We start from the raw sequence: 25,975 nt of genomic DNA, 5'->3' as shown, positions 1-25,975 counted from the left end.
TAAGACATTGTCTCAGAAAATAATTGAAATAAAAACCGTAAAGAACTTGGAAATTTCATTGACGCCCCCTTTGGTTTCTTGTATTTCTTCTTAGGGAGGACAGTGGGTCTCAGAGGTTAAGAACATTGGCTGCTCTCCCAGAGGGTTTGAGCTCCACACCCAGCACCACATGGCAGCTCACAGTCCTCTTTACTTCACTTCTAGGGCACTTGTTGCCTTGTTCTGACCCCGGAGGGCACTGCACGCACTGGGTTCACAGACATACATGAGAACATGACACCTATGCACATAAAATATCAACTTAAAAGAATCAGACATGGTCTGAGATTACTAGCATGAGCTGTGTGGGAAAGCAGTGGGTCTCAGGTGTAAGCTGTGAGATTCCATCCTGAACCATCCAGGAGCAACTCAATTCTAGTGGGGACATGGCAGGAGGGCAAGTGTGTGAAGAATCTTGAGAAATCCTGTGGCGCTGTGGCATGATGGAGCATTGAAACCAATACACATGGTGTACAGCTGCTGTGGTCAGGAAGGCTTTACAACAGCAATTTCAAAAGCCTTGAGGGCCATTTAGAAAGTCAGGAAACCAACTGTCTCTGTCTGGTTTGGCTTGCATCTTTCTCCTTTGAAATAGAAATTTCCAAGTTCTTTACAGTTTTTATTTCAATTATTTTCTGAGTCAAGGTCTTACCTAGCCCAGGTATCTAGACTGAAGACAGCCTTGACTACACCTGATCCTTCTGTCTCCACTTCCCAAATCCAGGCTCATAGCCACATCACTACAATCTCAATGTTCTTCAATCCTTTATCTTAGAACATAAATATTACAGGACCCTTGTTCCCATCAGGTGTTCTAGAGCAGTGGTTCTCAACCTCTGTGTCACAATCCCTTTGGGCGGGGTCAAATACCTGATACCCTGTATATTAGAGGTTTACATTACAATTCATGTAGTAGTAAAATTACAGATATGTAGTAGCAACGAAATAATTTTGTGGTTGGGTGTCACCACAACATGAGGAACTGTATTAAAGGGTTTCAGCATCTAAAACCACTGTTCTAGATTGAGAGAAAGAGGTAAGATAATATTGATTTTACATTAGTCAAAAGTTACTATTTTTTAGAAGGGTTAAAAAGGAAAGAAAAAGAGAAAAACAAAGAAAGGATTCGTGAGCAGGTATACAAATGTCAGAACCCTGAGAGAGGGTGTTGGCTGCTGCTGCCCCTGCTGCTGCTGTTCTGTGTTGCTAGTTGCTGGATGCCTGACTTGGGGCAAGATTGTTCTGTCATAACTTTGACAGAATGCTGGACTATGTCTCAATGTCCCCCTGAAACTGTAAGTAAAAATAACCCATTCTTATTCAAGTTGGTTTTGCTTTTTTTTTTTTTTTTTTTTTTTTTTTAAATCACAGCAGTGAGAAAGTAACCAAGAAAGTAGTTGTTTGTTTTCAAGCTGGAGTTGCTAATCACTGGAAATTGCCAGCAATATAGTTATTCCTCAAGGGTTCAGGGAAAGTCCTTTTGGTAGGGGATTAAAAAAATATCTTAGGCACCTTGTTTAACCACAAGAAACCATTCTACAATATGTAGATGATATGTGTATACACATTGGTACTAGGAAAATTTGAAACCAAAATATTATTAGCATCTTAAACCTTCTAGCCTCTTGTGGTTATCAGAACTACCAGAAAAATCCCAGATAATTCTACAAAACCTACCATATTTAGTATTTACTTCAGGTGCTACAGCTCCATAGCAATTCTATTGTATGTTTGAGTCAAAAGTGAACTACTTACACAAAAGATAAAGATGGACTTTGCTCCTTTAGGGGATGCTGGATTTGTTGAATCTGAGTGCTCAACTTTACATTAATGGGAAAAACCTCTCTGTGAGGCTATCAAGAACTCAGACTTGGGTTACCACAGCTGGAATGGTGAATGGAATAATCATTTAACTAGTCGAAGCAGGCAGGAAGCAAAGACCTTGTCCTTAGGATATTGATTCTAATAATTGGGGTCAGTATGTGACCTATAGTAGATTTTCTTTTTCAAAGAAATTAGATGTTGTATCATCAGAAGATCCTCCTGTCCAAAAGCTCTGGCAGCTGCATCACTGATGGTTCTAGAGGCTTCCAAGACTAGAAGGCAATGACTAGAAGCTCTCATATCCAACCAAGTAAAATCTATAGTAGAATTAAAGGGCTACATATGATTAACTGGAAGTAAACACCAGAGGAGCTTCCTAGACAACCAGAGGTAACTATGAGAACACAGGGCACACCAAAGTTGCTTCACTTATGCCCATGGTTAGTGACTTCCTATCTGGGACACTGTGTGCTGAGACTATCTCCTCCACATTTGCCAGCCTGGCTGATTTAGGATCAGCCTCTGGATAATCAAGGGGAGAAATGGTTTCCTGATTGGGGCACTTATCATCTAACTGGAAAACTCAAGACAAGATAGTGCATAATCTTCTAGAGTGGAATTATTAAGGTTACCACATTACTCACTTCTATTTTAGATCCACAGGGCAGTTCTAAGCTCTAATATGGTGACTCAATCTAGGCAAAGATAAAGAAAAGGTTGATATCTACATTGCTTCTAGTATGCCTTCACAATGTCGCATGCCTCTGCTGCCATCTTTGGAAATTTGAAGAAGGTTAACAGCCAACATCTGACCTATAAAACCTAAGCAAGAAAGATTCTAAACCCATTGGCAGCTGTCTAAGTCTCTGATCAAGTGGTTGTCATCTACTGGAAGGACCATCAGAAGGGTCTGCATGTCTAATGTTGCCCAAGGAAATAGGCCAGCACAGAGGAAGGCAAAGAAGACACATTACAGATAGAGAGCACTGCTCCTTCCAAAGACAGATGATATACAACCAACATGTACGTCACTCTTGCAGTTTGCCATGAAAAGGGGGCAATGGAAACTGGCCATGGATCAGTGTGGGAAATAAAATACTTCCCCATCTAAATCCTGCAGTGAAGAAAAATCAGGGAATACATGACTCATTTCATCCAGGGAGGTTTGCCACTCTGTAAATGGTGACTTGGCTGTTCTTGGGTAGAGGTTTACCCACAGTAAAGCAAGAATATCAGGCCTACAGTCTTCACAACTCTGCTGCCCTCATCCTCTACACTCCTCAGACCAACCTAGAGGAGGGACTTCTACCCCAGTGAGAACTGGCATGTAGAATGTACTCTTTTGTCTCCTTGGGGATGCTTCAAATATGTGTTAGTGTTTGTACACATCGTCACTGGCTAGGTAGAACCTTTAGCTACTGGGGCTGAAAAGACTACAGAGGAGTCAAATATGTGTCTCTAAAGGACACTATCCCAAGTTTGATCTCTCCTGGCATATGAAAATTAAGCAAAGGTATGTGTGTGTCTTTCAGTTGTGGATCTAAAGAATTCCTTCTGTGGGTGGCTCTTGACCCTTCAGGAGCACAAAGCAGTTAGCTAAACTCAGTGCTGTATGTCAACATTTCATTTTCCTCTCTGGTTGCATAAAGTTCTGCTGGGCATGTTTGATCCACTGTCTTTATCCATCTGTTATTGAGGCACATCAGGCTGAACCCACTTCCTGACTTTCCTGCACAGATCAGCAGTAATGATGGCTGAGAAAGTATCTCTCTAATGTGTCTTCAGAACATAGACCCATGCATGCTGGAGCTGGGGAACAGAGTAGGCCTGTCTCCACTTCTTTCTAGTTTCCACAGTGGATCCACAAGATGGCATTGCCACAAGAGGTGAACACAAGCTCCCTCTTTTCCTTCACCATTGTCCTCAAATCTTTGACAGCATTACTTTTTGTTACTTGCTTTCTTCATGACAGGCCTATTGACTGGGAAAAGAAGAAGTTTATGAGATCGTTAGCTATTAGGAAACTGTAATTAAAACAACCTGTAGCATCTCTAAGTTGGATCCGACCCCGACTACAGAGTGAATGCCAGGATAGCCAGGACTATGTAGAGACCCTGTCTCAAAAACAAAACAACAGCAAAAACCAAAACAAACAAAATAGCCCACCCCACCCAACAGCTTAAAAGTCCATCTCAACCAGGTCACTGTGGCTAGCATCCAGAAAACACTGAACACAGTGCTGGCAAGGATCCAGGGAAAGCCTAAGCCTTGTTCCCTACTGGCAGGACTGTGAGTTGGCATGGCCACATGGAAATCTGTGTGTCAGTTTCTCCACAACCTACCATCTGATCCAGCAATACACTATCCAGCATGTGCCCATTCACCACAGATGACTAGAGGGTGAATATGGGACTCATTTGCACGATGGAGTTCCATTTAGAGGGAAAGAAGTCAACGTTTCAAGAAATGGTTGGAACTGGACAGTATCTTAAGTGAAGTACTCCAGGCTCAGTGAGACAAGGGTTGGTCATGTGTTCTCTGAGACATAGACCTTAGCTTCTAATGTTAAGTGTGAGGACTTATGTTAATGTATGTGAGTCAACAGCAAGAGACAGAAAAGAGCTACCAGGAAAAACGGCTTTGAGGGAGAGAGTGCTAGAAAGGACCTTGTCCCAGGAGAGAGCTGTTGTCAACAGTGAACTTCTCTAGAGCATGGGGTGTCTGTGGTGCTGGCTAGAAGTCAATAGAAGTCTTAGATGACTGTTTACAAGGGATAGCAATCTCAGTCGAAGTATTCTGACAGCACATAGGCCTTCTTGTTTGGCTCTAAGTCACCCTGCTCCCAGGCAGAAAAGGCTGCGAATATTGTGGCTGGAGCATGTGACTGGAGAGGTTAGAAATGGTGGGGAGAAAGTGACCTCAGAATATAGGGCCAGAAAATGCCATGGCCCACAGGGTTGGTGTTGTTGTTTGGTTGGTTTGCTTTTTGCTCTTGTTTTTGGAGACAGGGTCTCAGGTATTGAGAACTACCCTCAAATTCACAGTGTAGCCCAGGTTAGCTTCAGACTCCCCACCCTCTTGTCTCTTCCTCAAGACACTGGGATTATGGGATGCTCTGTTTATGCAGTGCCAGACACTGAACCCAGGATTCTATACATGGTAAGCAAGCACTGCCAACTGAACTGCACCATCAGCCCCTGCATGCCTGTTGTGAATCCGGATGATCATGCCTGCTCTATTCCATTGCATGGATTCAAGTCTCATTAGGCTTTGAGAGTCAGTTCCTGATTGCAACCCACACTTCCAGTCCTGCCTCCCAGTAGTTCTGCACAACAGAGGGAGATCTTAGGTTGTATCCACCTCTGATTAACACACTTCCTGTGAGCACTGATGCAAAATCATTCCTTCTTAATCTCCCTAAGCCAAGGTCTGAACTTCATGGATTCCTGTCCTTTACACAGTTGGTTCTGTCTGAAGGCCTGGGAGATCTGTCTACACAAAACACACACGGAAACCCGTTTGTATTACTACTCTTTCTGTCCCCTGTACACTCTGGAGGAAGCTGCACTTCTGAATTTCCTGCTGTTTAAGTTCTGCTGGTAATTAGATAATTTAGCACACATTGAGAGCTGTGTTGATGGTTAATTTTACAATGACCTACTGGGAGAGTTAGTTAAGATTTACTGCACATTTACGGTAAGATTTCTACTGATTCATGAGCACACATGTTTCTACAGTCTTCTGCAACTGGAGTCTGACGTTAGTTCACCACTGATTTCTGTGACACGAGATTTATGGTGATCTGTCCTAGCTTCTTTACTCTGCTTAGTCGTTACTTTACCAAGTTGTGTTGATTTACTAGTTTTTGTTAGTAACCATGACCTTTACGGGTACAGCCAGGCACTTTAGACTACGATAGCGTACACGCCAAGTCTGGCTGTCGACCTTGAAGTTCACCTAGCGTGCTATGTAGTCCCGGACACTCCTGAGGGTAGTCTGAGTGTGCTCGTGAGACTTGCGAACCCTCTTCGTTGTGTGGTGTCCTTGTGCTCGTCAGCCTTCTGATGAGCTAGCTTTTAGCTGTTCTCTTGGCTTCTCTCCAGTCTGCTTCTGGAAGCTCGTGCTTCTCTGAGAGTGATGTTTTGTCTGTTGTTTGCTCTTCTTTCTGTATACGGTCATCAAGTTTCCACTGCTCTACATGTGTACAGCCAGAGCTACTAGTGAGACCCTCAGCTTTCATCATCTGAACAATTTGTCTACTGTGAAGTTCACTTTAGCATTCTGTACATATTTGACCATCTCATGAGGGTTTCTGAGAGAAGAAGTCTCTGGCTATCTTGTCCAAGCTAAGCCTCGATGAGACAGCTTTCCAGCCTACATTCTCAATGTTTTGCTTTTTTCCCTCTCAGATCTGCTTTCTCTGGAAAGCTCGAGACACTTCTCTAGGGTTTTTTTGTTAGTTTGTTTTTTGTTTTTTGTTTTTTTGTTTTTTTTATACTATGAATCAGCATCCTGTGACCCCAGCCACTTAATTCTTAGGAAACAGCAAGAACATATTTTCTTTTAACACTGCAAAAGAATTCGGAGATCTGCCTACCTCTGTCAAGCAGAGAAGGTAAATAAACTATCTGGGTGGAACCTGAAATTTCTAGGCCTGAAGTTATCATTTATTTCTACCACACCTGGGCCTAGACTTGCTTTGTCCCAGGCTGACCTTGAACTCAGGAATGTGCCTGCCTTTGTACCTTTCTGACAATCTGGTTTATAGTGTAGGGGCCTTTGTTCTTTCAATTTCAGGAAGCCTATCATAATTCCTATTGCATCCTTAATTTTCACATAGTTAAGAAATTATATATTTTCAAACTCATGTTTTTAGAGTTCTTATCCACAGACTAAAAGGCTGTGCTGAAGGTCACAGTCTGTACCATTCTGCAAAGACATTAGCCACACCTTCGACACCCTGACTCATGCTATCTTAGATCCTTATGAAGTCATTAAAGTTGACAGGGAGGACATTGCTCAAAGGAACATGAAATTATGTATATTATTATTAAAAAGCCTTGTGCCATGGCATTCCACATCTGTTAGTCCTATCACAGGGACAGGAACCCTGTCATTCTGTCCCCACCACGGCAATGCCAGACTCAGCAACATTCCACACCAATCCAGTTGGGCAGAGTCCACAAACAAATCCATTTGCTGCTCAGGAGGAGTGGCTTCCCTGGGGCCCTGACTGTGGTCCACTGAGAACATGAAGTACCACCACTGCCCAGTGGGGAGGAGAGGCTAAATATTGCATCTAGTGACCCAGAAAGGATCAGCAAAATGGAAGCTGGTAACCAGATGAAAGACAGAAGTATGGACCTGAGGATGTCACCCCTCTGCTGCATTCTGACTCTGACAGTGCATGAAGGCTCACTGCCACATCTGGTGATGCTTGGCTCCCCCAAGTCCTTAAAGGGATGGCACCTTCCTGTCTGACACTGAATCCTGACTATAGTTCTGTCCTCAGGAGTCAGGACAGGACCTCTCATTATTTATCTCTTTTCTTTGTGGATTCCAGTTCCCCTATCTGCATTGAATGGTCTCACAAGTGACCCTGAAGACAGCTATGCAGGGAGAGGGCAAGGGACAGCCTCACTGAGATCCCAATTCCCTGGTCTCCCCTCCCAGCCAGTTCTTTCCCACAGAGAAGCTTCAGGGAAGATATCCTGTAGGAATGTTCTGGAAAGATGCCCATATCTCCTCAGATTCATCTGTTTTCGGTGACTGGGTAGATGCTTCAGTTGGTATGAAGTCTTGCCTCAAGAGACACACACACACACACACACATACACACACACACACAAAATTCTCTTTGTGTGTGTCCCTTCCTCTCTCTCCCATTCTCTCCATCTCTCTCTCTCTCTCTCTTTCTCTCTCTCTCTGTCAGACAGATACCAGAGATATAGATGAGTATGCAAAGGTGTTTATTGATTAGGAAGGATCTGTTTCACAACATTAAAGAGTGACAGGGACAGGTTCCATGAGGACAGGTGCTGATATGCAGAGCAGAGAGGAATTGGTTCTTCACTACTATGATCTTGGCAGTAGCAGATGAGTGAAGGTACCAAGTGCTGGCACTGGAGCTAAAATATGTCATCCAAGTGAACCGGAACCACTGGATACTCGGTTTTGTCCTGTGGAGTTGTTCTTTTACATTTAACTCTGTAGAACTTCATACCCTCTTCATCATTATATTTGCAATAATCGATTCCTACCCTTGTGAGTGAACAGGAAGTTACCAATACCCGAGCTGTACTTTCATGACAATTTTTACTTCTACCGTCTTTGCAGATGGTAGGTGGATTGTTACACACCTGAACAACATCAGCAAAAGATGTATGAAGAAAAGTATTGAAGTTCTTACAGTTTCCTGTATTGCCGTTAATAGCCCTCATAGCATCATCACATCGGGGATTGGCATCATTATAGATATGCTGGGTTTTAAACCACTGCCACGAGGGTACTCCCTGACATGACGAAAGTGTTAGTCCCAGCAGCAGCAGGAGACAAAGTCGGGACTCAAGCATCTTCAGACCCATGTTTCCTGTGAGAACAGAAGAGAAGTGACTACTCCCACCCTAGTTCAGTTTTCCCTATCTCTTCCTGAAGGCCCTCTGCTGTCACTGTGGTCCACTGTGTCACTTCTCCTTGACTCTGCCCCATCACTGCCCCTCCTGTCCCAGGCTTAGACAGTCAGTGTCTTACCCAGTCTGAGTTGTAGCTCCTGTGGAACTGAGCTCTGGTTGTCCTGGAAATTAGAGATGATGGGTGAGGTCCACTTGGGCCCAAATACATAGAGAGGAGGCTCTGTGGGTGGAGCTGGTGGCTCAGAGACTTCATCATGAGAACCCACAGATTGGTACATTGCCTGCTTGTGCAACCAGCCTTCTGTTTCTTCACTTGGCCAAGCCATGGTGCTGCTGGCTCCATTGTAAGAAATCAAATTCTAAGTCCTCTTGTGCAGGGCAGTTTGAAGTCTGAATCTGAACTACACATAGAAATGTTTGTATTTCCTGTTAATTGTCTACAGATTTTGTAACTGTGGACAGACCAAGATTCCTAGCCTGGCTATACACTTAGAAACAAAGCCTTGGAAAGCCAGAATCATAAGAGATATTTACATTACTGTCTTTCACCTTTAAAATTATATGATGTTGGGGTGTGCGGAGATCCCTCAGTGGTTAAGAGCACTATGATTTCCCAGGGGACCCAAGTTTTGTTTCAGTACCTATGCTGGTGACTTACCACTGCCTGAACTCCATTCCAGAGCATCTGATGTCTTCTAATAGCATCTGTTGGCATGTTCATACACATGAACACAGACACACAGAGACATATAAGTAAAAATAAGTCTTAAGGATCAGTGGGACATCAGTGCTTAAGACACCTTCTCCTCTGCCAGATCCCTTCCCTTCAAGAGGAGCCCAGTTTGTCACCCAGAGGTCACAACTGCAGATAACTCCACCTCCAGAAGAATTGGACACCAGATTGGTTTTTATTAGTCCCTGTACATGCATGGCAATATGAATGCAGACACATGTGAAAGTTACAAAACAAACATTAAAATCTGTATCCAGAAATAGTAACAAAAAACTGTACACACAGAATACTGCATAGTTTTTTTTTCTAACTGTTTCCTGTATAAGATTCCTGTCTACATTTCCAACTACACACACTTGCTCCCGAGCTAGTACTAATGGTCTAGTTTTACACCATGGTGCCTTGAGTAGAACATCACTTTATCTAAGCTGCCAGAGTTACTATAAGCCAATGTTAAGAAAGATACACTGACCATAAAAGAATTTTCATTTCTCTTCCTCTTTGTGCTAGGGCTTGAACCCAGGGCCTTGTGCACTCTAGAGGAATGATCTGCCACTGAGCTACACCCGAGGGTCACACAGATAAGAGTTTTGGCGTCATCAGATTAAATGCTTCTCTAAGTTTTTTGTTATCAAAACCTCCCTTGCCTTCCAATCCAGTGACACATCTCCAGACCTGCTCACACTTCTGTTGTGAAGGACAGCCAGAGTTATATCCTAGTAGTAAATACTTTGTGTTGTTGTTCCAAACTTGATGAATATCATAAGGTATTGTCTCAAGAAATACTTCCTCACATGACCTATAAGTCACAATGAGTATTTTGCTGTCCCAATTGATAGATGTCTCTTTGTGCAGATTCCATTTGGGAGAGATTGTGTCCAAAGCATGGAATGTCTTCAACCCCAAATCTTCTTGCAATGACTACTATTGACCTATTGGCTGACAGATGCCCAGTGTCAGCATAGTGTTTGACACAGCTCTGCCAAGTGCTCAGGCTGTCTATGGAAATGACAGTGCACAGCATTAATAAAATTGTCACAGTAACCTGTGTTTTAGGGACTGATGTTTGGAGGTGCTAAGAAGTGTTGAGACAGGGTGTCACTCTGTAGCCTGGGTTTGATATGAACTTGCTTAGAAACCCAGATTGGATTCAATTTTTTCTCTCCTTCCTCCTCAGGCTGGAAGTTCTAGGGTCCCAGACTTGCACTTCCACAGGCAGCTCCTGGGACAGCTTGTAAGCAGCCTGTGCTGCTGTGAGTGGATGCTCAGCTTGAGGAAGTAAGACTCAGGAGGCAGAAGCTAGGATGCTGTGGGCGTGCCCTGGATGGATGTTTTGGGACCTGGTGCCCTTTCCTGCCCTCCTTTCTTCTGCTGTGACCTTGAGCGGCTCTGCTCAATCACCTGCCTCCCATTGTGGGCTTTTCTCTACCACAGACCCCCAGACAAGACAGCCAACAGATCGGATAATGTCTCTGACACTGGAATCAAATGAATCTCTGTTTCTCTCAAACCATGGATTTGTCTCAGGTATTTATCAAGCATTGGAAAGGTGATTTGTAGCAGGATGCAAGTGAATTTAACTCTGATTTATTTACAAAAGCTCTAAGTATATTTGGTTCAGGGGCTCTAAGGTCTTCTCCTTCATGATATGGGACCTTCTGTGTATCTCTTTGTTAGGCAAATGAACAAAAGCAGATCTTGAACCATTTGATCAGGTTTCTGCAGTTACACAGGAACTGCAGAGAGACCTCCCACACAGACAGGCTCTGGGTTGGTTGTGTCTGTGAAGGGGCCTGCAACTCTTTTGCACACTCAGGATTCTGCAGAGACTCAGGCATGTAACTTCAGGTGGACACTGTGCAACTCTACCTCCCCTGCCACTGCAGACTTGCTGTGTGAGTGGAAACACTTTGTTTCTATGGTCTGGTCCAGCATGTATTCATTCCAGGAGCCATGATGGGCAGCACTAAATATGTTCTTGGGAAACTCATCTAGGGGTGCCTGTCACACCCCATGTCTTGGTTTCATGTATAATGGATGGTGTGATATTCTGGCCTCAGCCAGGAAGTCAGCCGCTTTAGTTTGGGATTTTAATTGCAACTACTTGATTGACTCTGTAGGTCAGTGTGAAAAAAGCAATTCCATGTATCTAAGCTTGATCCTTCCAAACTTCCAGGGGCAGAATTATTGGGGTCCAGATGGTCTGCAGTTCCTTTCTCAAGTGTTCACTCACATGTGGTCCTCTGACTGAGGGAATCTGCAGGTATAAGATCCGTATCCTGGGAGGTTGTCCTCCAGGGCATAGCAAAACCACAAAGGTAGGGAAGGCAGAAGGAAAAACTCAGAGAAGGGGGCAAAGATGCTGTTTGCTGGAGCTCTGCTTGCAGCGAGTATCTAGTGACTGGATAGAAGGTGCGTCAACAGCAGTGGGTGAATCAAAGTTGTTCATTCATGAGAAAACATCAGTGCCTGCCTCTGACTATCCTTACCCCTTCCCCGGTCCCTGTGGTGCCCACAGCTGTGCCACTGAACGCTCAAATGATGCATAACCTTGTGTGTGAAGAAAACTGACAATGTCAGTAGTCTGAGGTGGTGTAGGAGATAAGGCCTGTGTGTTCTGGACACTGGGCTCTTGACTTCACCTGCTGGACTCACAGGCAAGTCAGGGCAACCTTCTGGAAAAGGAGAGAGACTGTGCCTCTGCTTGACCTCAACCCAGGGCTTCATGCAGGGGTGGATAGGGGCCAGGGGAGAAGTAGGGAGTCCTATTAGATGGGAGTTATCAGGAGGAATTAGGCCACCATGCCCTTGAAGTAGGTTGTTTCCTCCTTTCAGGCCACTGAGATCCATGTCCTGGCTTCTTACCTGTCCACAAGCATACAGTCCCTCATCCCCCTGTCTCACTCAGACTCATCAAGTCTCCCCAGAGAGATTTTGGAGATGCAGAAATGCTTCTCACACTTCCAAAGAAAACATGTAAACACACACACACACAAACAAACACACACACACACACACACATATATATATATATATGTAGAGACAGAGGCAGATACAGAGAGAGACAGAGAGACAGAGAGAGAGGAAAGAAATAAAAAGAAAGTGAGAAAGGAAAGAAAGAAAGAAAGAAAGAAAGAAAGAAAGAAAGAAAGAAAGGAAGGAAGGAAGAAAGGAAGGAAGGAAGGAAGGAAGCCTTAGGAAGACAACTTTAAGCACACCTCTTTCCTTCCAAGAGGATGGTTGCATCCAGGAAGCTAGATCTGGAGGACAGTTGGCATACCTCTAATCACTGCACACCCTCCATCTTCTGCTTTTCTTCAGTTCACTGTGTGCAGGATGACAGAACACAGAAGTGCTTCTTGCAAATGGAATGGAAGACACTGTGGAGGCAGCAGCCACCTGAGGGGCCCAGTGCAGAAGCACACAGAGAGTTCAGCCTGTCTCCTTTGGAGGACAGGTCTCATAGCAACCAATATGGATCCTTCTATTAACTGATAGCTTCAGTCTTGGCCATCTTTCCCCAGACCTGCTTTGGGCTTTAAAGTCCTGACATCTTTCCTCGGTATCCCCTTTCACTGCTCTGTGGCTTACTGCTTCTGTCTGAGAAGAGTCTCCAAATCTTCTCTCTCTCCCTCCACCCTGCTAAAAAAATTTAGTATGATTTCACAATAAAAGAGACCACCACTCTAACTGAAATTTCTGGACAAGGCAAAACTTTTCTCTCCATCAAGGGAGTGTCCTCTGAAAAACAAGCATACCAGGGACTTGAGGTGACTGTGTTAGGAAAAAAAAAATGTCAGCTGCAGTCCATTCTCACATTAACTAGTTTAAAAAAGCATCATTTGCACAAAGAAATGAAGAAAAGGGGAAGGAGCCAGCTTCTGTAGCTGTTTAACTTCTGAGAATGCAGCTGGGCCTTTGAGTAAACACAGGTGGGGGAAGGTATTGGCATTAAAGTCTTCTAAGATGGGAGAAACTTAAAAAAAAAAAAAATTAATTCCTTGTCATTAAGATAAGTTTTACAGTGTGTGTTAAAAGAGACTGATAGTTGAGGTCTCTTACAACCACTCCCACCCCACCTGCCCTTCCTCTCTCTCTGTCTCCTTGTTCTTCCTATATTGAGTTCTAATCTATCACAGAGGAGAGATCAAGCAGAGCTCAACAGGCTCTGATATTTCCAGTGGGCAGAAGAGGGTTTCCCACACAGAGCAAACTGGCTCTCAGGGCCTTGTCAGAGGTCTTGCAGTGACTTGGCCAAGTAAAGAGTTCTCTCTGTGGATTTCTCTTCTGCAAGCCAATGTGCTACCATTCAGCTTCCCCTCAACAGTGTGCTATCCTCCAAGGTACACTGAAGACTGACAATCTCTTAAGGTTACTCTCTAAATGTTGTTGTTGTTTGTTTGTTTGTTTGTTTTTTAAAAGATGTTTTGGCTTCACTTTTGTATTATTTTGGGATTTTGTTGTTTGTTTTTAATTTAATTTTGTTTTGCTTCGTTTTTGTCTTCTTTGCTTTCTGACATCATCTTAGCTGAGCCTCCATTGCTGTGCTACACTCTTCAGCCTCAAGGTTTTCTTCTTCTAAAGCTCTTCCTCTCAGTGAAGGTGCTGGACCTCAACAGTAGGGTTCTACCTCAGACTCTGACCTGGCAAGACAAAGGAAGAGGGCAAAACCTGAGGAGGCAAATAAATCAGATAGTAACTAGTTAATAAGGACTAGTTAGTAAGGACCAGCTTAGGACAAACCTCTGGGCATTGTTGGGGACAGATGAAGTCCTGAGTGAACATATGTTACAGAAATATCCAAGACCTATGGAAACAGAGGTACTATTGACCTTTAGCTAAAACCTCTGTGTGTGGAAACTGGTAGCCACAGCTTCCTCTTCCAAGATGACTGCTCCCCTATAGAAACCTCCTACCCAGATTGGCTACCCTGCCTCTAAGTACAGCTGTAGACAGTCGATGCACACTGTTTCCAGGTTGCTGCAGGAGCATCTGCCTTAGAGCCCACTGGCACTTGAGCCCAGCTTTTCTGTACAGGGGACTGTGAACTTGTTCTTTTTTCATTCCCTCGTGATCCTTGTCAGGTTTCCAGAACCAAGCTAGGCAGGTCAAGGCAGGGTATGCCTGTGAGGGGGCTTATATATTGGGTTGAGGTAAGAAGTCCATTCTCATCAGTGTGACACCATCCCATAGGCTGGGGTCCTGGGCTGCACAGGAAGGAGGAAAAAAGGGAAGCTACCAGCATTCTCTGCTTCCTGGTTATAAATGCAATGGGACTTGTTGCCTCAAGCTCCTGCCATCAGATGTACTCAGAGGGAATCCCAACAATATTGTGTGCATTAGTATATTAGTTACTCCTAGGATGTGGGGAGGGACAGATAACACCAGTGATTAGTATTGAGTTGGCAGAGAAGGAGACAGGGAGGTGTAAACAAAGGGGATAAGGGATGAAGGATGAGATATGGAGGACAGAGTAATGAAGTAGTTTGGGCTAAAAAGAGAGAGGAAAAGAAATGCAGTTAGATAGCCCAGGGCAATCCCATCTGTCAGGGAACTGAAACACAGAGACTGAACACCAGACCAGCTGTGTTCTTAGGATAGAAAATGGAAGAGGAGAGAATATGAAGAAAGAAAAGGGGTGGATGAGGCCAAGCCATCATTCATTTTCTTCCTTTGAAGAAAACCAAGTCAGTGTAATTCACAGACCTGGTTTCTCCAGTGCTTACTCTAAGCTGTGCTTCCTACCCTTTATGGCTCATTTGCATGTGGAGATTCTGGTTCATTTGCATAATGTAGGCTTTCTGTGCATTCACAGTTCCACATAGTTGTAAATATAACTTCATGCATCTCCTATCTTGTGAAAACACTGAGCTCCACCCAGGAGGGTGTGTGCTGTAATGAGTTGGGAGTTACCCTCAGATACACTCTACAGTTCCTAAGAATCTGCACCAAAATGTGTACCAGTTTTGGCCAGAATGGGGAGTATCCAGTCTTCCTTTCCCCCAAATTGTTTTTTTTTCCCACACACTACTGTGTAAGGCTTTAGATAAAGACTTCTGGGCTTTAGTCTCCTCCCTACTCTCCTGCCTCAACTTCTTCCAGAGTTCTGTGATCATAGAAATCATTCAAGGAAACTGAAGGAAAAAAATCATGCTTCTGTTCCACGCGCCTCCCATGTCCCCTTTGCCCGCGAAAAAGGACACGGAGGCAGTGTTCGGGTGATTCTACAGTGAGGCTTTACTTCTTGTATAAGCAGAAGCGGAAAAGACGGAAAGACAGGAAGAGGCGCTGCTTAAATACACCCTAGAGTGACGTATTCACTTCTGATTGGCTGTTCACTCATTACCCATAATACGACTCAGGATTGGCAGTGACTTTTGGCGCGCTTTTTGCCTTTGCACCTGTGCAGTCAGTTGTTTACTTATGGGAGGACAGGATGCCTGTGCCATCTTGGAATGGCGGAATGTATCACCGCTAACCACAGCTTCCTACATCTCCCCCTGTTTTAATTATTAATATGGAACAGCCTTTTGCCTATCAAGCACGGCACCAACTCAGTGAGGGAAAGCAGAGGCCTGATCCCCTGTGCAAAATGAGATATTGTAATGGGTTTACATCCCATACCCATCTCGATGCCTTTTGATAGGGAAAGGAGGGCTCCACCCTGGGGCACCACCAGGGGAGGATTCTTGGTATCAAACCTTTGTGCAATCAGGCATACTTTCGGGAAATCCATCCACACTCGTGGAACATTCCCTGTCGATTACCCGCTCGCAAACACCTCTAAATATTCAGGTACCACAGTTATTCAGGCAAGGGCTGGCTAGACTTAGACCTCTCATCGACCCAGTGCAATGGGCTGAACCCTTGGGGTGCATCGACTGAGGGTCTCAGTCATCGGCTACTTTCTTAGCCTAGATAGCCAAATTTCAGGGGGAGATGCTTGCTCCAAGGCTGCGAGTGCTTGGGCGATAGCGACCTTGTCACATTTTTTGTTGGGCTCTGAGCTTACAGACCAACCATCATGAACACTAATCCACAACATAGGGCTGCATCAAACAGGCCTATCCCCACCCTTTAAGAAAGAAGGAAAAGGCAGAGGTAAGTCAAGAAGTAAGATCGCCAGGGGTAACGGGGTCCACTCGTGTTCCGTCAAGGCTCAAGATCTGGATCTGCAATTGCTGCTGCACCTGGTCCAACTCCCCATTCCAATTCCCTTTTAAATAAGCAGAAAGATTATGGCTTTGAATAAATGTATCATTCATAAATCTCAAAGGTGTAATACCTAGATGTGGGGTTGCTAACATGCAGCTCATTTGAACCACATCCGTGAGTTGTTCCACATGGGCTTGGAGCAAATCAACTCTCTGATTGACCGAAGTCTCTTTTATGTCTCAATAATGATATAGTAGGGAAAGTTTCAGGATCAGCTTCTACTGGGATGGGCACAAAGGTAGGCACGTGCACAACCAAGGCTAGGTCTAGTGATCCATTCCAGCATTGTGCCAAAAAGCATGTAACATTCTTACAATCCAAGATATCAGAATTATTCTAAAAGTTGGATAACATAAAGAAAAATGGGGGGTCCACATACACCGACACCGGTTGTGCAGATGCATTCCTAAACACCTTATTAATTTTAATGTTATTCAAATGGCTAGAGATATTAGATCGTGTAGCTGAAACATTTTGTACTTCATGAAATACACCATTAAACAAGACAAAGGAAGATACACCTTTTTTTAACATTCTAAACAGTGGCTACAACACATAATTTAATTGTGTTGAAGCCGGGTAAACTCAAGAAAATACACATATGATTTAATTTAAGACTTGCATCCCTTTGAAAATATCAAACAGAGGTTTAAATCCTCCTATGGTAAGCTTAAGATGAGGTTTTAGCCAATTAATATCTCTAAACAACTTTTAAAAATCACTAAGAGCAAATCAAGATTAAAAGTAAACCATTTTCTTTTTGTATGTACACGCACAAGCCAGAAGATGGCGTTAGATCCCACCACAAATGGTTGTGAGCCACCATGTGGTTGCTGGGAGTTCAGCTTTTATATTTTAAAAGTCTAGCCTTTAACGGCTGAGCCATTTCTCTAGTCCCAACTTGTCTCAAATATTGAAAAGACACTGCCTTTGAATCCTTTCTGGAGCAACAAGTAGTCCAAGAAATTTTTAAAGCTCGTTATATTGGAGTAATGGCTTGCAGAAAAAACTTCTTTAGAGAAATCCACTAATAAAGTATCACACAATGAATAATATACACTAAAAGACTTAACCTCTTAATTTTTTGTATTAAAGCAACAACAATATTTATATATATAAAATGTAAAACAATTAACCATTTTCTGAAGCAATTATTTCTAACAAATATTGTTTCATGCATGGGCTCTTAAAAATTATGAATAAATTTACTAACTGTAAATCTCTCACCTTTACTAGAAATATAAAGGGGTGGTATAAAAACATCTTTTATATCTATAATAATTCTATAAGCATTTACTGAAATGGCAGCTGGAGTAGGCAAGTTAGGCTGTATAAATCTTAAATTTGAACTTTATTTTGGATTAATTTAATAACCAGTCTTTTTTTGTCCAATGAGAATATCGGATAAAAGCCAACCTTATTCTCTAATAATTGTTACATATATTAGAGGAATCCAAGGCATCTCATTTTTAACAACTTTGAATATAAGGGAATTAAAACAATTTGAACCATATTTTATCAGCAGGTACAGTTATACTCATGGAGGGAAGTAGGCATAATTTTAATTTCTGCAGCATAATTATAACTCTCAGCCCACAGACTGTTGTAAAGTCTTTGGGTTTATCCCTCTTCTCACAAGAAACAATGAAGACAAAAGACGAATTCCAGTAAACACACCTCCAGGACCTGGCAGTGAAGACCCAGAACAAAAGGGATGCTTAGCACCTGGGCTTCTGCAGCTCAGTCTGCATTGTCTCAATTCAAATGTAAATGCAACCTCCCTCCAGCCTGTTCTCTGAGGCTTGGCTAGTCCTGAACTGTGTGATTTTGACCTTAACTTTAACTTTAAACCTTAAATTTAAACTGTAAACTTTAAAAGACACGAGTAGTATCTTTTCTCTATAAACATAGGCAAATCAAAAATTTTCAAACTCTCGGTTGAACTACCAACTGTAGCCAATGGAATATTGGCAGTTTCACTATGTTTTTAAGCCTCTTTTGTAATATTAGGGTATAACCATAATTTTGAGAAACAAAACCAATCTTTAACGATGTAAGCAATCTATTTTTTCTAAAATCAACACCAAGTAGATTACCTTTATGCTATAAAGTTTTGCTGCCACAAAACAAAGTATAAAATTTAATGGAAAACTTGTAGCATTTATGACTCAGGCTGCTGGCGGATGCACCGTGAGCATGGGGCATCCAAGTAACACCCAATAGCTGTAAACAATGGCAGCACTGCAGAATTTGAATGTATTGGCATGGGAACAGGCCAAGATCTAACTATGGCCCATAGTGGTATACTTATCCCCCAAATCGAACATCAGTATCAGGAGACTCAGAGCCGTAATCTTGCAATCTAGCTTCATTCTTCACAATCTGCACCAGCCGCGTAGGGACCCAAATTGAATTGTCTTCACCTGTGGAATAAGCACAAACAGCTCCCCTTCCCGGCCATGGCGAGGGCCTATCTCGTCCCTGACCTTGGAGAAGGACCGCAGCCATCTGTAAATTAGCTGCCGCTAGTCCTGCGTTAGTAAGGGTGTCTCCCAAACCGCATTTAGCTGTGACATTTTCAAAGATCATCTGTTCAATTAATGGCATTGCTTGCTCTAAGCTCGCAGGGCACTACCTGTGTGCCCGCCGGCGGGAGGCCGCTTCCCAGAGCAGACTGTCTCCCTCCTCTGGCAGTCTTTCGCACCACGCTCCCTTGCTCTCGCTCTGCCGGGCTGCAAGCCACCGCAGATAGCAGAGCGCAGATGCCCCTGCAACCGGTCTGGCCCGGCCCCGTCACAGCGCCTCTGTTCCCACAGCCTGAGCCGGGAAGCACGGCAGGGGACCCTCGAGCCTGAGCGAGCCGCCAGCGACGGCCAAGGGCGATGGGGCTGGCATGAGTGGCTCAAGGTCTTTCTTAGTCTTATCTAAGAACGGTTATTTTTTGCATAGGTGGCTGCCTCCTGTTCCTCTCCTAGCGTTAGGTCTTCTTCAGAGCTGCTAAGGTCTATGGCCTCAAGCTCCTTAATGGGGTGAAGGGGAGTCCTATTGACCTCCACTCTCTCTCCACTAGCCGGTAGAGGGTCCTTAAGCTTAACGAGCTCTGCAGTAGCCCTCGTTCCTTTTGAGTACTCTGTTTCTCCAGGCTCTTTGGCCTTATCTGTTTCTCCAGGCTCTTTGGCCTGATCTCCAGGCTCTTTGGCCTGATCTCTAGGCTCTTTGGCCTGATGCCGGCTAACACGCTCTGGTTCTAGTATTCTAGGGTGGCCCTCTCCTGAATCATCTTGACTTGCACTAATAGCTGAAAGCAAAAGCAACGCAAGGAAGAGGTTAGCTAGTGGAGTGGCAGCGGTGAGCGAAAGTCCGCTTGCAACAAACGTTTCCACCCCAAGCATATCTTCCAAAGACGTACCTCATTCCTGTAGTCTTTTAACCCGCCCCAAAACTTGGGGGGTCTCTCCGTGGCGCCTTGAAATTCCCGGGTTTCGACACCAGATGTTCCACGCACCTCCCATGTCCCCTTCGCCCGTGGGAGAGAGACACGAGAGGCAGTGTTCGGGTGGTTACCACAGCGAGGCTTTATTCTTGTATAAGCAGAAGCAGAAAGACGGAAAGACAGGAAGAGGCGCTGCTTAAATACAGCCTAGAGTGACGTGTTCACTTCTGATTGGCTGTTCACTCATTACCCATAATACGACTCGAGATTGGCAGTGACTTTTGGCGCGCTTTTTGCCTTTGCACCTGCGCAGTCAGTTGTTTACTTATGGAAGGACAGGATGCCCGCGCCATCTTGGAATGGCGGAATATATTACCACTAACAGCGACTTCCTACAGGCTTCTAGGACTATTTTCACTCAAGAAACAGGAAAACTCTCCTCCTGTTCTGTCTATTGTTTGTTGAGGATGGTATGGATCCCCTGTGTTCAGAGCTGTCTGGGATACTGGCATCAAACTTCAGTTTACAATTGTTGTAGTGTCTAAGATATAAATCCTACCAGCAGGTTAAACAAAAACAAGATCCAATCCAGAGTGACACCATTTTACCAACCAATGGCCCCAGACAGGGCAAAGCCCAGAAAAGCCATGATATGCATTCCCAAGAGAGCCAGAACTATATATAGCTAGCTTCTGGCATGAGAATATTGGCCAAATATTATTTTTAAAACATTTTGAACTTTCCCTAATATGTTGACCCAGAACCAGCATCTCCCTTTGAGCAACAAACAGATTCCTCTTGGGCTGCATATCTAATGCCCTTGTGCTTTGTAAAGCAATTGCTACCAGTGAAACTGTCATTGTATGCCTTAGCTGAGGAATCTGGGCTCTCTGTTGATGGGATTGGCATAGGAGACTACTGAGGAGGTAGTGATTTCTCCTGTTTTAGCACAGCATAAGCAGTGATTCCAAGGCTAACTATGAAGGGAACTAAATGAACAACCCTTTGGTTCTGAGTTTGAGAAGCTCAAAGGGAAGCACTGGAAGAAGAAGTAAAGGAAAACAGAAGTAGCATCTTTTTAAGATTAATATGCAGCTCAGTAAGTCTCTTCCCAACAACAGACAAGGGCATGAAAGAACACCTGTTTCAAAACCTATTCCTCATTGGGCTCAAACATTAAATCCCAGAACTCAGGAGGCAAAAGCAGGTAGATCCTTGAGTTCAAGGCCAGCCTTGGTCAACAAAAGTAAGTTCCAGGCCAGAGTAGCAAGCAAAAGCAAGCAAACAAACAAACAAACTGCTTCTCAGATTTACAGATGGCTTCAGAAGTGACATATCACCTCCCACTGGACTTCTGAATCAAGGAAAGGTTTCTGGAAATGGAGGCAAGCCTTAAGTGAGAGGCTGAGGATCTAAAAGCAGATTTGTTGTATTACCCTCCACTTCAAAGGGACCCAAGCTTCCCTGGCAGAGACTCAGATGTCAGGAGTTATAGTAGCCAGCCTATTCCTCAGGTACCCTCAGTCCTGTAAATGTTCATGGTACCAGGGGTCTGACCTCTTTATCTACCTTCCTCTGCTCAGGGTAGTCTTCCTCCAGACAGAGGTATTGAACACCAGTAAGTCAGTATCAAAAATTATGTCTATGGAGTCTGTTGTGTCAGAAGAGTGTCCTCAGGGAAAGAGATCCACATTAGAAACAGCCTGAAGGCCTCAACTAGCTTGTTGACAAGAAAACAAGATTTTTATCACTTTCCTTAATAGAGTTTAGCACAGTTGAAGACTTCTTAACACACATCTCACTGATACGAGGTCCTCTGTGATACCATATCTGTGAGTCAATGAACAAATAGTCAGAGATATTTTGAGCGAACAATTCATTTGTATGGCTCCTGGCTTCCTCAAAGAGCCTCTGTTCCTCTTTAGGACTAGAACCAAGGACAGGTCCTTCCATCCCATGGCTGAGCCTCTATTACCTATCTTATATTGGCTAAGGTCATAGTCAAATACATTTTTTTAAAAGACAGGGTCTCACTATGTAGCCCTCACTGGCCTTGAACTCGAAGAGTTCCCCCCACGTCTGCCTCCTGAGTGCTGGGATTAACCCTGTAACTTATTTTTCATTAGGATAACATCATCAAATTAATTCCAATCCTCATGTGCAGTTGGTTGTCCATGGCAACTGAAAAGAATCTTAAGGGAAGAGATGAAGGGAGGGGTCTCTGAGTGGGAGGAAGCATCTCTGTGGCCTCTGTGCAGCTCAGATGTTCCTGGTGAACTAAGCACAACCTGACTGAGTCTTAGTAACACTAGTTTAAATACCCAACACTTCTTTGGTCACAAATTCACAGCCAGGTTTTGAAACAATTGTCAGCATTGTCTCTTTAGGGACCATGCCCCACTACAACTTCCCCAGGACTAGGATGCAGGTGTTGTGACTATATCTGAGGCTACTGTTCCTGCGCCTTGGTGAACAATGTATGCCTACAACCTTGGTGAGAGAATGGCAGTTGATGCTGAGACGCATAACTGGTCAAAGTGTCAAGTATAAATAATTCTGAGTTCTCAGCTGTGGAAGTGTCCTCTGTATCAACCACCACCATCCAAGACTCAGACACCATCTTGGAAAAAAAGAGACAAATGGAAAAGCTGGTGTGTGGAGGAAGAGCTGAATTCTAGTATAACAGCTGTTGTGGACATCAGCTCACACCAGATAGGAATACCTTCATTCAGGGACTTCAAGTCCAGTGAGGGACAAACCAGCAAGCAAGATATCAGATTGTGATCTGACAAGAGGAACATGTCTCCATACTGGAATTGAGAACAAGACACAGATGAGAGGAGACCTAAAAGAAAAGTGGGTGTTGAATAAATAAAATTGAGAAAAAAGAGGTCTTTAAGGAAACACAGTAGTGCTGCATCTTTCAGTGGCCATTCTGAGAGAGCAGGCACAGCTGGCCAGCCCTCAGAGCCCCAGAGGACCATCTAACATGAATAGATCACTGGAGAAGTCAGAGAAGAGAAAGGCAAAGAGATCAGATCAAGAAACAGCTTGAGTTTAATCTTGAGCATAAAAGTTTTTTAATTACAGGGTCAGATCACTCAGTCAGTAAGGCAGGAAATGGATTAATTGTGGGTTGACCTGAGAGCAGGGAGATTGTATAAGATGCAATTATAGTAAGAAACCTAGGAGGAATTCTAACCCAGTGAAATACAAACTGGGAATAGATAGAAGCAGAAACACAAAACTGCAAAGGAAGCAAAGACTCTAGAACTCGCCTGACCAGTTCAGGGCAGCAGAAGAAGATGAGGAATCTGACAGAACAGAGTTAGACTCTGCAGTAACTGTTTCACTGACTACTCTCAACAGCACTGAGGTCGATGTGTGGTACTGTGTGCTGCACAGATGAGCAGATTCACAAAAGTTAAATAATGTGTCAGACTGGCTCATGTTAGAAAGTAATCTATTTGATATTTAACCCAGGTCATCTAAACACAATGGACTAGCATTTATTTTCACATGCCAATAGGTATTAAAACATCCAGTGGAAAATGTAAGAAATACACAGCTTAAGATATCAAGGCCAGATGTGGTGGTGCATGCGGTTGAAGACCCCCAACTCGGGAGACCCTTCCTCAAGCCTCCGGATTGTGACCACCCAAAAATCACAAGAAACCATACCTGGATGCAATCAGCAGAGGTTTATTAGGGGAGGAGCCGGCGGTCAAAAACGACAAGCTCTTTAGCTCCAAGAGCAGGGTTTTTGGCCACGTGTGGTGGGTTAAAGGGTCTTTTATAGCATGGGGTGGGGGGAGGAAGGCATTTTCGCGCGCTTACACATGATTGGTTGTTTTACAAATTTTGAATATAGCACTGGGAAGACCAAGGGAGGGGTAACCAAGAACAGTGGAACATTTCAGAGAATCTAGCCCAAATGATCTAGAGTTACTTTTTCTGGCTATAGGGCTATGGCCCCACCTAGGTGATAGCATCTTTATCTGTAGTCAGGAATGCCTTCCTGCCTTGGGCGAGGCTTGGGGAATGTAATCCAGCAAGTGTCCTTCACCTGGAATGTGAAGGCCTGAAATCTTATTTTCAGTTCCGAGTTCTGTAAGGCGGAAAAATCTACACATATTTCATAAAATGGCCTTTATAATTTTTCACTCTACACGGTCATCCCAGGACTCTGTGACTTTGGACTCAAGCCTGATCTACATAGTGAGTTCCGGGAAAGAAATCGAATCCTACTTAAAAGTATAATACCATCCTATCTTCTAAGTTCTGAGTTTGCACATAGAAGTTCATACACATTCAAACATGTTGACATTTGAATAACAGGGCAAAGGAAAAGGTGGGGCAGTAAAATGGCTTGTTCTTAATGCACTGCCCACAGCCAAGGAAGGGGAGAAGTCTTTGGAAGCAGTGACCATGCTGACTCGTCTGCACAGAGGACACAGGGGCACATGCTGCACAATGAGAAACAGGTTCCTAGGAAGCACATGCCCTGGGCTTGCAGCATATCTCAAAGCAGAACCGAGAGCCTGGTGTTCTCTCCTTCATCTCAGACTTCTTCTTTCACTGGGTCACAGCTCTCCTCTGCACATAGGCATGTCCTAGCGCCTGTCTAGAATGCAAAATAGCAAACTGCTCTCCTTCCTTTTCGAGGCTGAAATCATTGTCTTCAATCAGCAGCCACCTCAGGACTGCCAAGCCTCCACTCTGAACAGGAACTGAGGCTGCAAGGGGGGAGGCTGCAGCCTGAAGCAGGGTATTCATCTTTTGGGAGCCAGACTGCCCCCTTTAAAGAATAACAACCTAAGAAACTTCATTGGGCAACCTTGGAGGACCAGAAATGGTTGATTCATTATAGTTCTTGTCTCCTACTACAATTGTTCCTCTGTTTAGACCTAAAGCTCACATTTGTTCCCTGAAGACAGACTTGAGGTCATGGGACCCTTTATCCAGTCCTCTACCCCATGTGGCACACTGCTCAAATCTTTCTCCTTTCATCACCAAGTACCACTAAATTGGCTTTTGGGGACAGGTAGTGTAACTGTTCTGTTGGGAATTCAAAAGGTAGATCTTTGGCTCTGAAACTTCAGTGAGGAGTGAGTGGGGGCGGTTCAATGGTTAAAGCCTTTGCCAGACAAATATAAACATTTGGCATACAAATGTAAAACCTTGTACTGCTTGTGGCCAGAATGCTTTTGTGCACTGTGTAAAGGTTATCCTTGTGTCATTCAAATGCTGATTTCTCTTGCCTCATATCTTGTGTCAACCCTGACCAGGCACTGAAATGCTTATATCCAGAATGTCCAGTCTCACCACCAACCAGAGTACACATGGAGGGACCCATGGTTCCAGCTGTGTATGTGGCAGAGGATGGCCTTGTTGGACATCAGTGGGAAGAGCAGCCCTTGATCCTGTGGGGGTTCGATGCCCCAGTGTAGAAGAATGCCAGGGTGGGAAGGCAGGAGGTGGTGGGTCAGGAAATACCCTCATAGATGCAGGGGGACGGGGTATGAGATAGAGGGTTTCCAGAGGGGAGACCTGGAGAAGATATAACATTTGAAATGTAAACAAAGAAAATATCCAATAATAAAAAAGAAAGGATATCCAGTCTCAAGTTTGTGTAAACAATGCTTACCATTTATTCTATGCCTTGTCAATAAATGCTGATCACACAGTGGCTGGGCGAAACAGAGGATAGGGTGGGACTTCTGCCATAGAGGAAAAGGGAAATGGGGAGGGAAAAAGGGAGGGAGAGAGAGGAAGAAAGAGGTTGAGAAAAGGAAGGGGAGGGGGAGGAGAAGAGAGAGGGAGAGAGAGGGAGGAAAGGGGGAGACTGAGGGGAAGGGGGACAGGAGTGGGAAATGGAGAGGGAAAGTGAGAGAAGAAAGGCAGGAGTTTTGGAGTTGGAGCCACAAGGAAGGGGTCCAGAGAGTGTCCATGGAAACAAACCTGAATCCCAAACAGCCAGACCAATAATAAAATGCCAGTATCATGGAAACTCTGCTGGAAGGTAGTCAGACTAGTTTAGGGGTTAGGATAAATCATTATTCTGCCCAGATAGTAAGGTGAAGCCTTAAAATAAATCTT

General features: G+C 44.1%; 1 protein-coding gene and 1 long non-coding RNA gene across 2 annotated transcripts; one reads left to right on the top strand and one right to left on the bottom strand.

Annotated features, from left to right (window-relative positions):
- Nucleotides 1-1,074: 1,074 nt before the first annotated feature.
- Nucleotides 1,075-25,414, top strand: LOC143441593 (uncharacterized). The gene is made up of 3 exons (XR_013109154.1): nt 1,075-1,334; nt 10,406-10,755; nt 25,165-25,414. It is a non-coding gene; the product is annotated as an uncharacterized LOC143441593 (long non-coding RNA).
- Nucleotides 7,816-8,836, bottom strand: LOC117705871 (ribonuclease 2B-like). The gene is made up of 2 exons (XM_034498624.2): nt 8,614-8,836; nt 7,816-8,452 (listed from the first exon to the last, which is right to left on the bottom strand). The coding sequence occupies exons 1-2, from the start codon at nt 8,819-8,821 to the stop codon at nt 7,992-7,994; spliced, it is 669 nt and encodes a 222-aa protein (XP_034354515.2). The 5' UTR covers nt 8,822-8,836; the 3' UTR covers nt 7,816-7,991.
- Nucleotides 25,415-25,975: the final 561 nt, after the last annotated feature.

This window comes from Arvicanthis niloticus, chromosome 3, assembly GCF_011762505.2.
Source record: "Arvicanthis niloticus isolate mArvNil1 chromosome 3, mArvNil1.pat.X, whole genome shotgun sequence".
Classification (NCBI taxonomy): Eukaryota; Metazoa; Chordata; class Mammalia; order Rodentia; family Muridae; genus Arvicanthis; species Arvicanthis niloticus.
This window is presented reverse-complemented; position numbering and strand designations above follow the sequence as displayed.

Coding starts and splice junctions, on each gene's coding strand:
- LOC117705871 (XM_034498624.2), bottom strand. CDS start 8,821: ATGGCTTGGCCAAGTGAAGAAACAGAAGGCTGGTTGCACAAGCAGGCA. Junction 8,453..8,613: donor GGAGCTACAACTCAGACTGG/GTAAGACACTGA, acceptor CTGTTCTCACAG/GAAACATGGGTCTGAAGATG.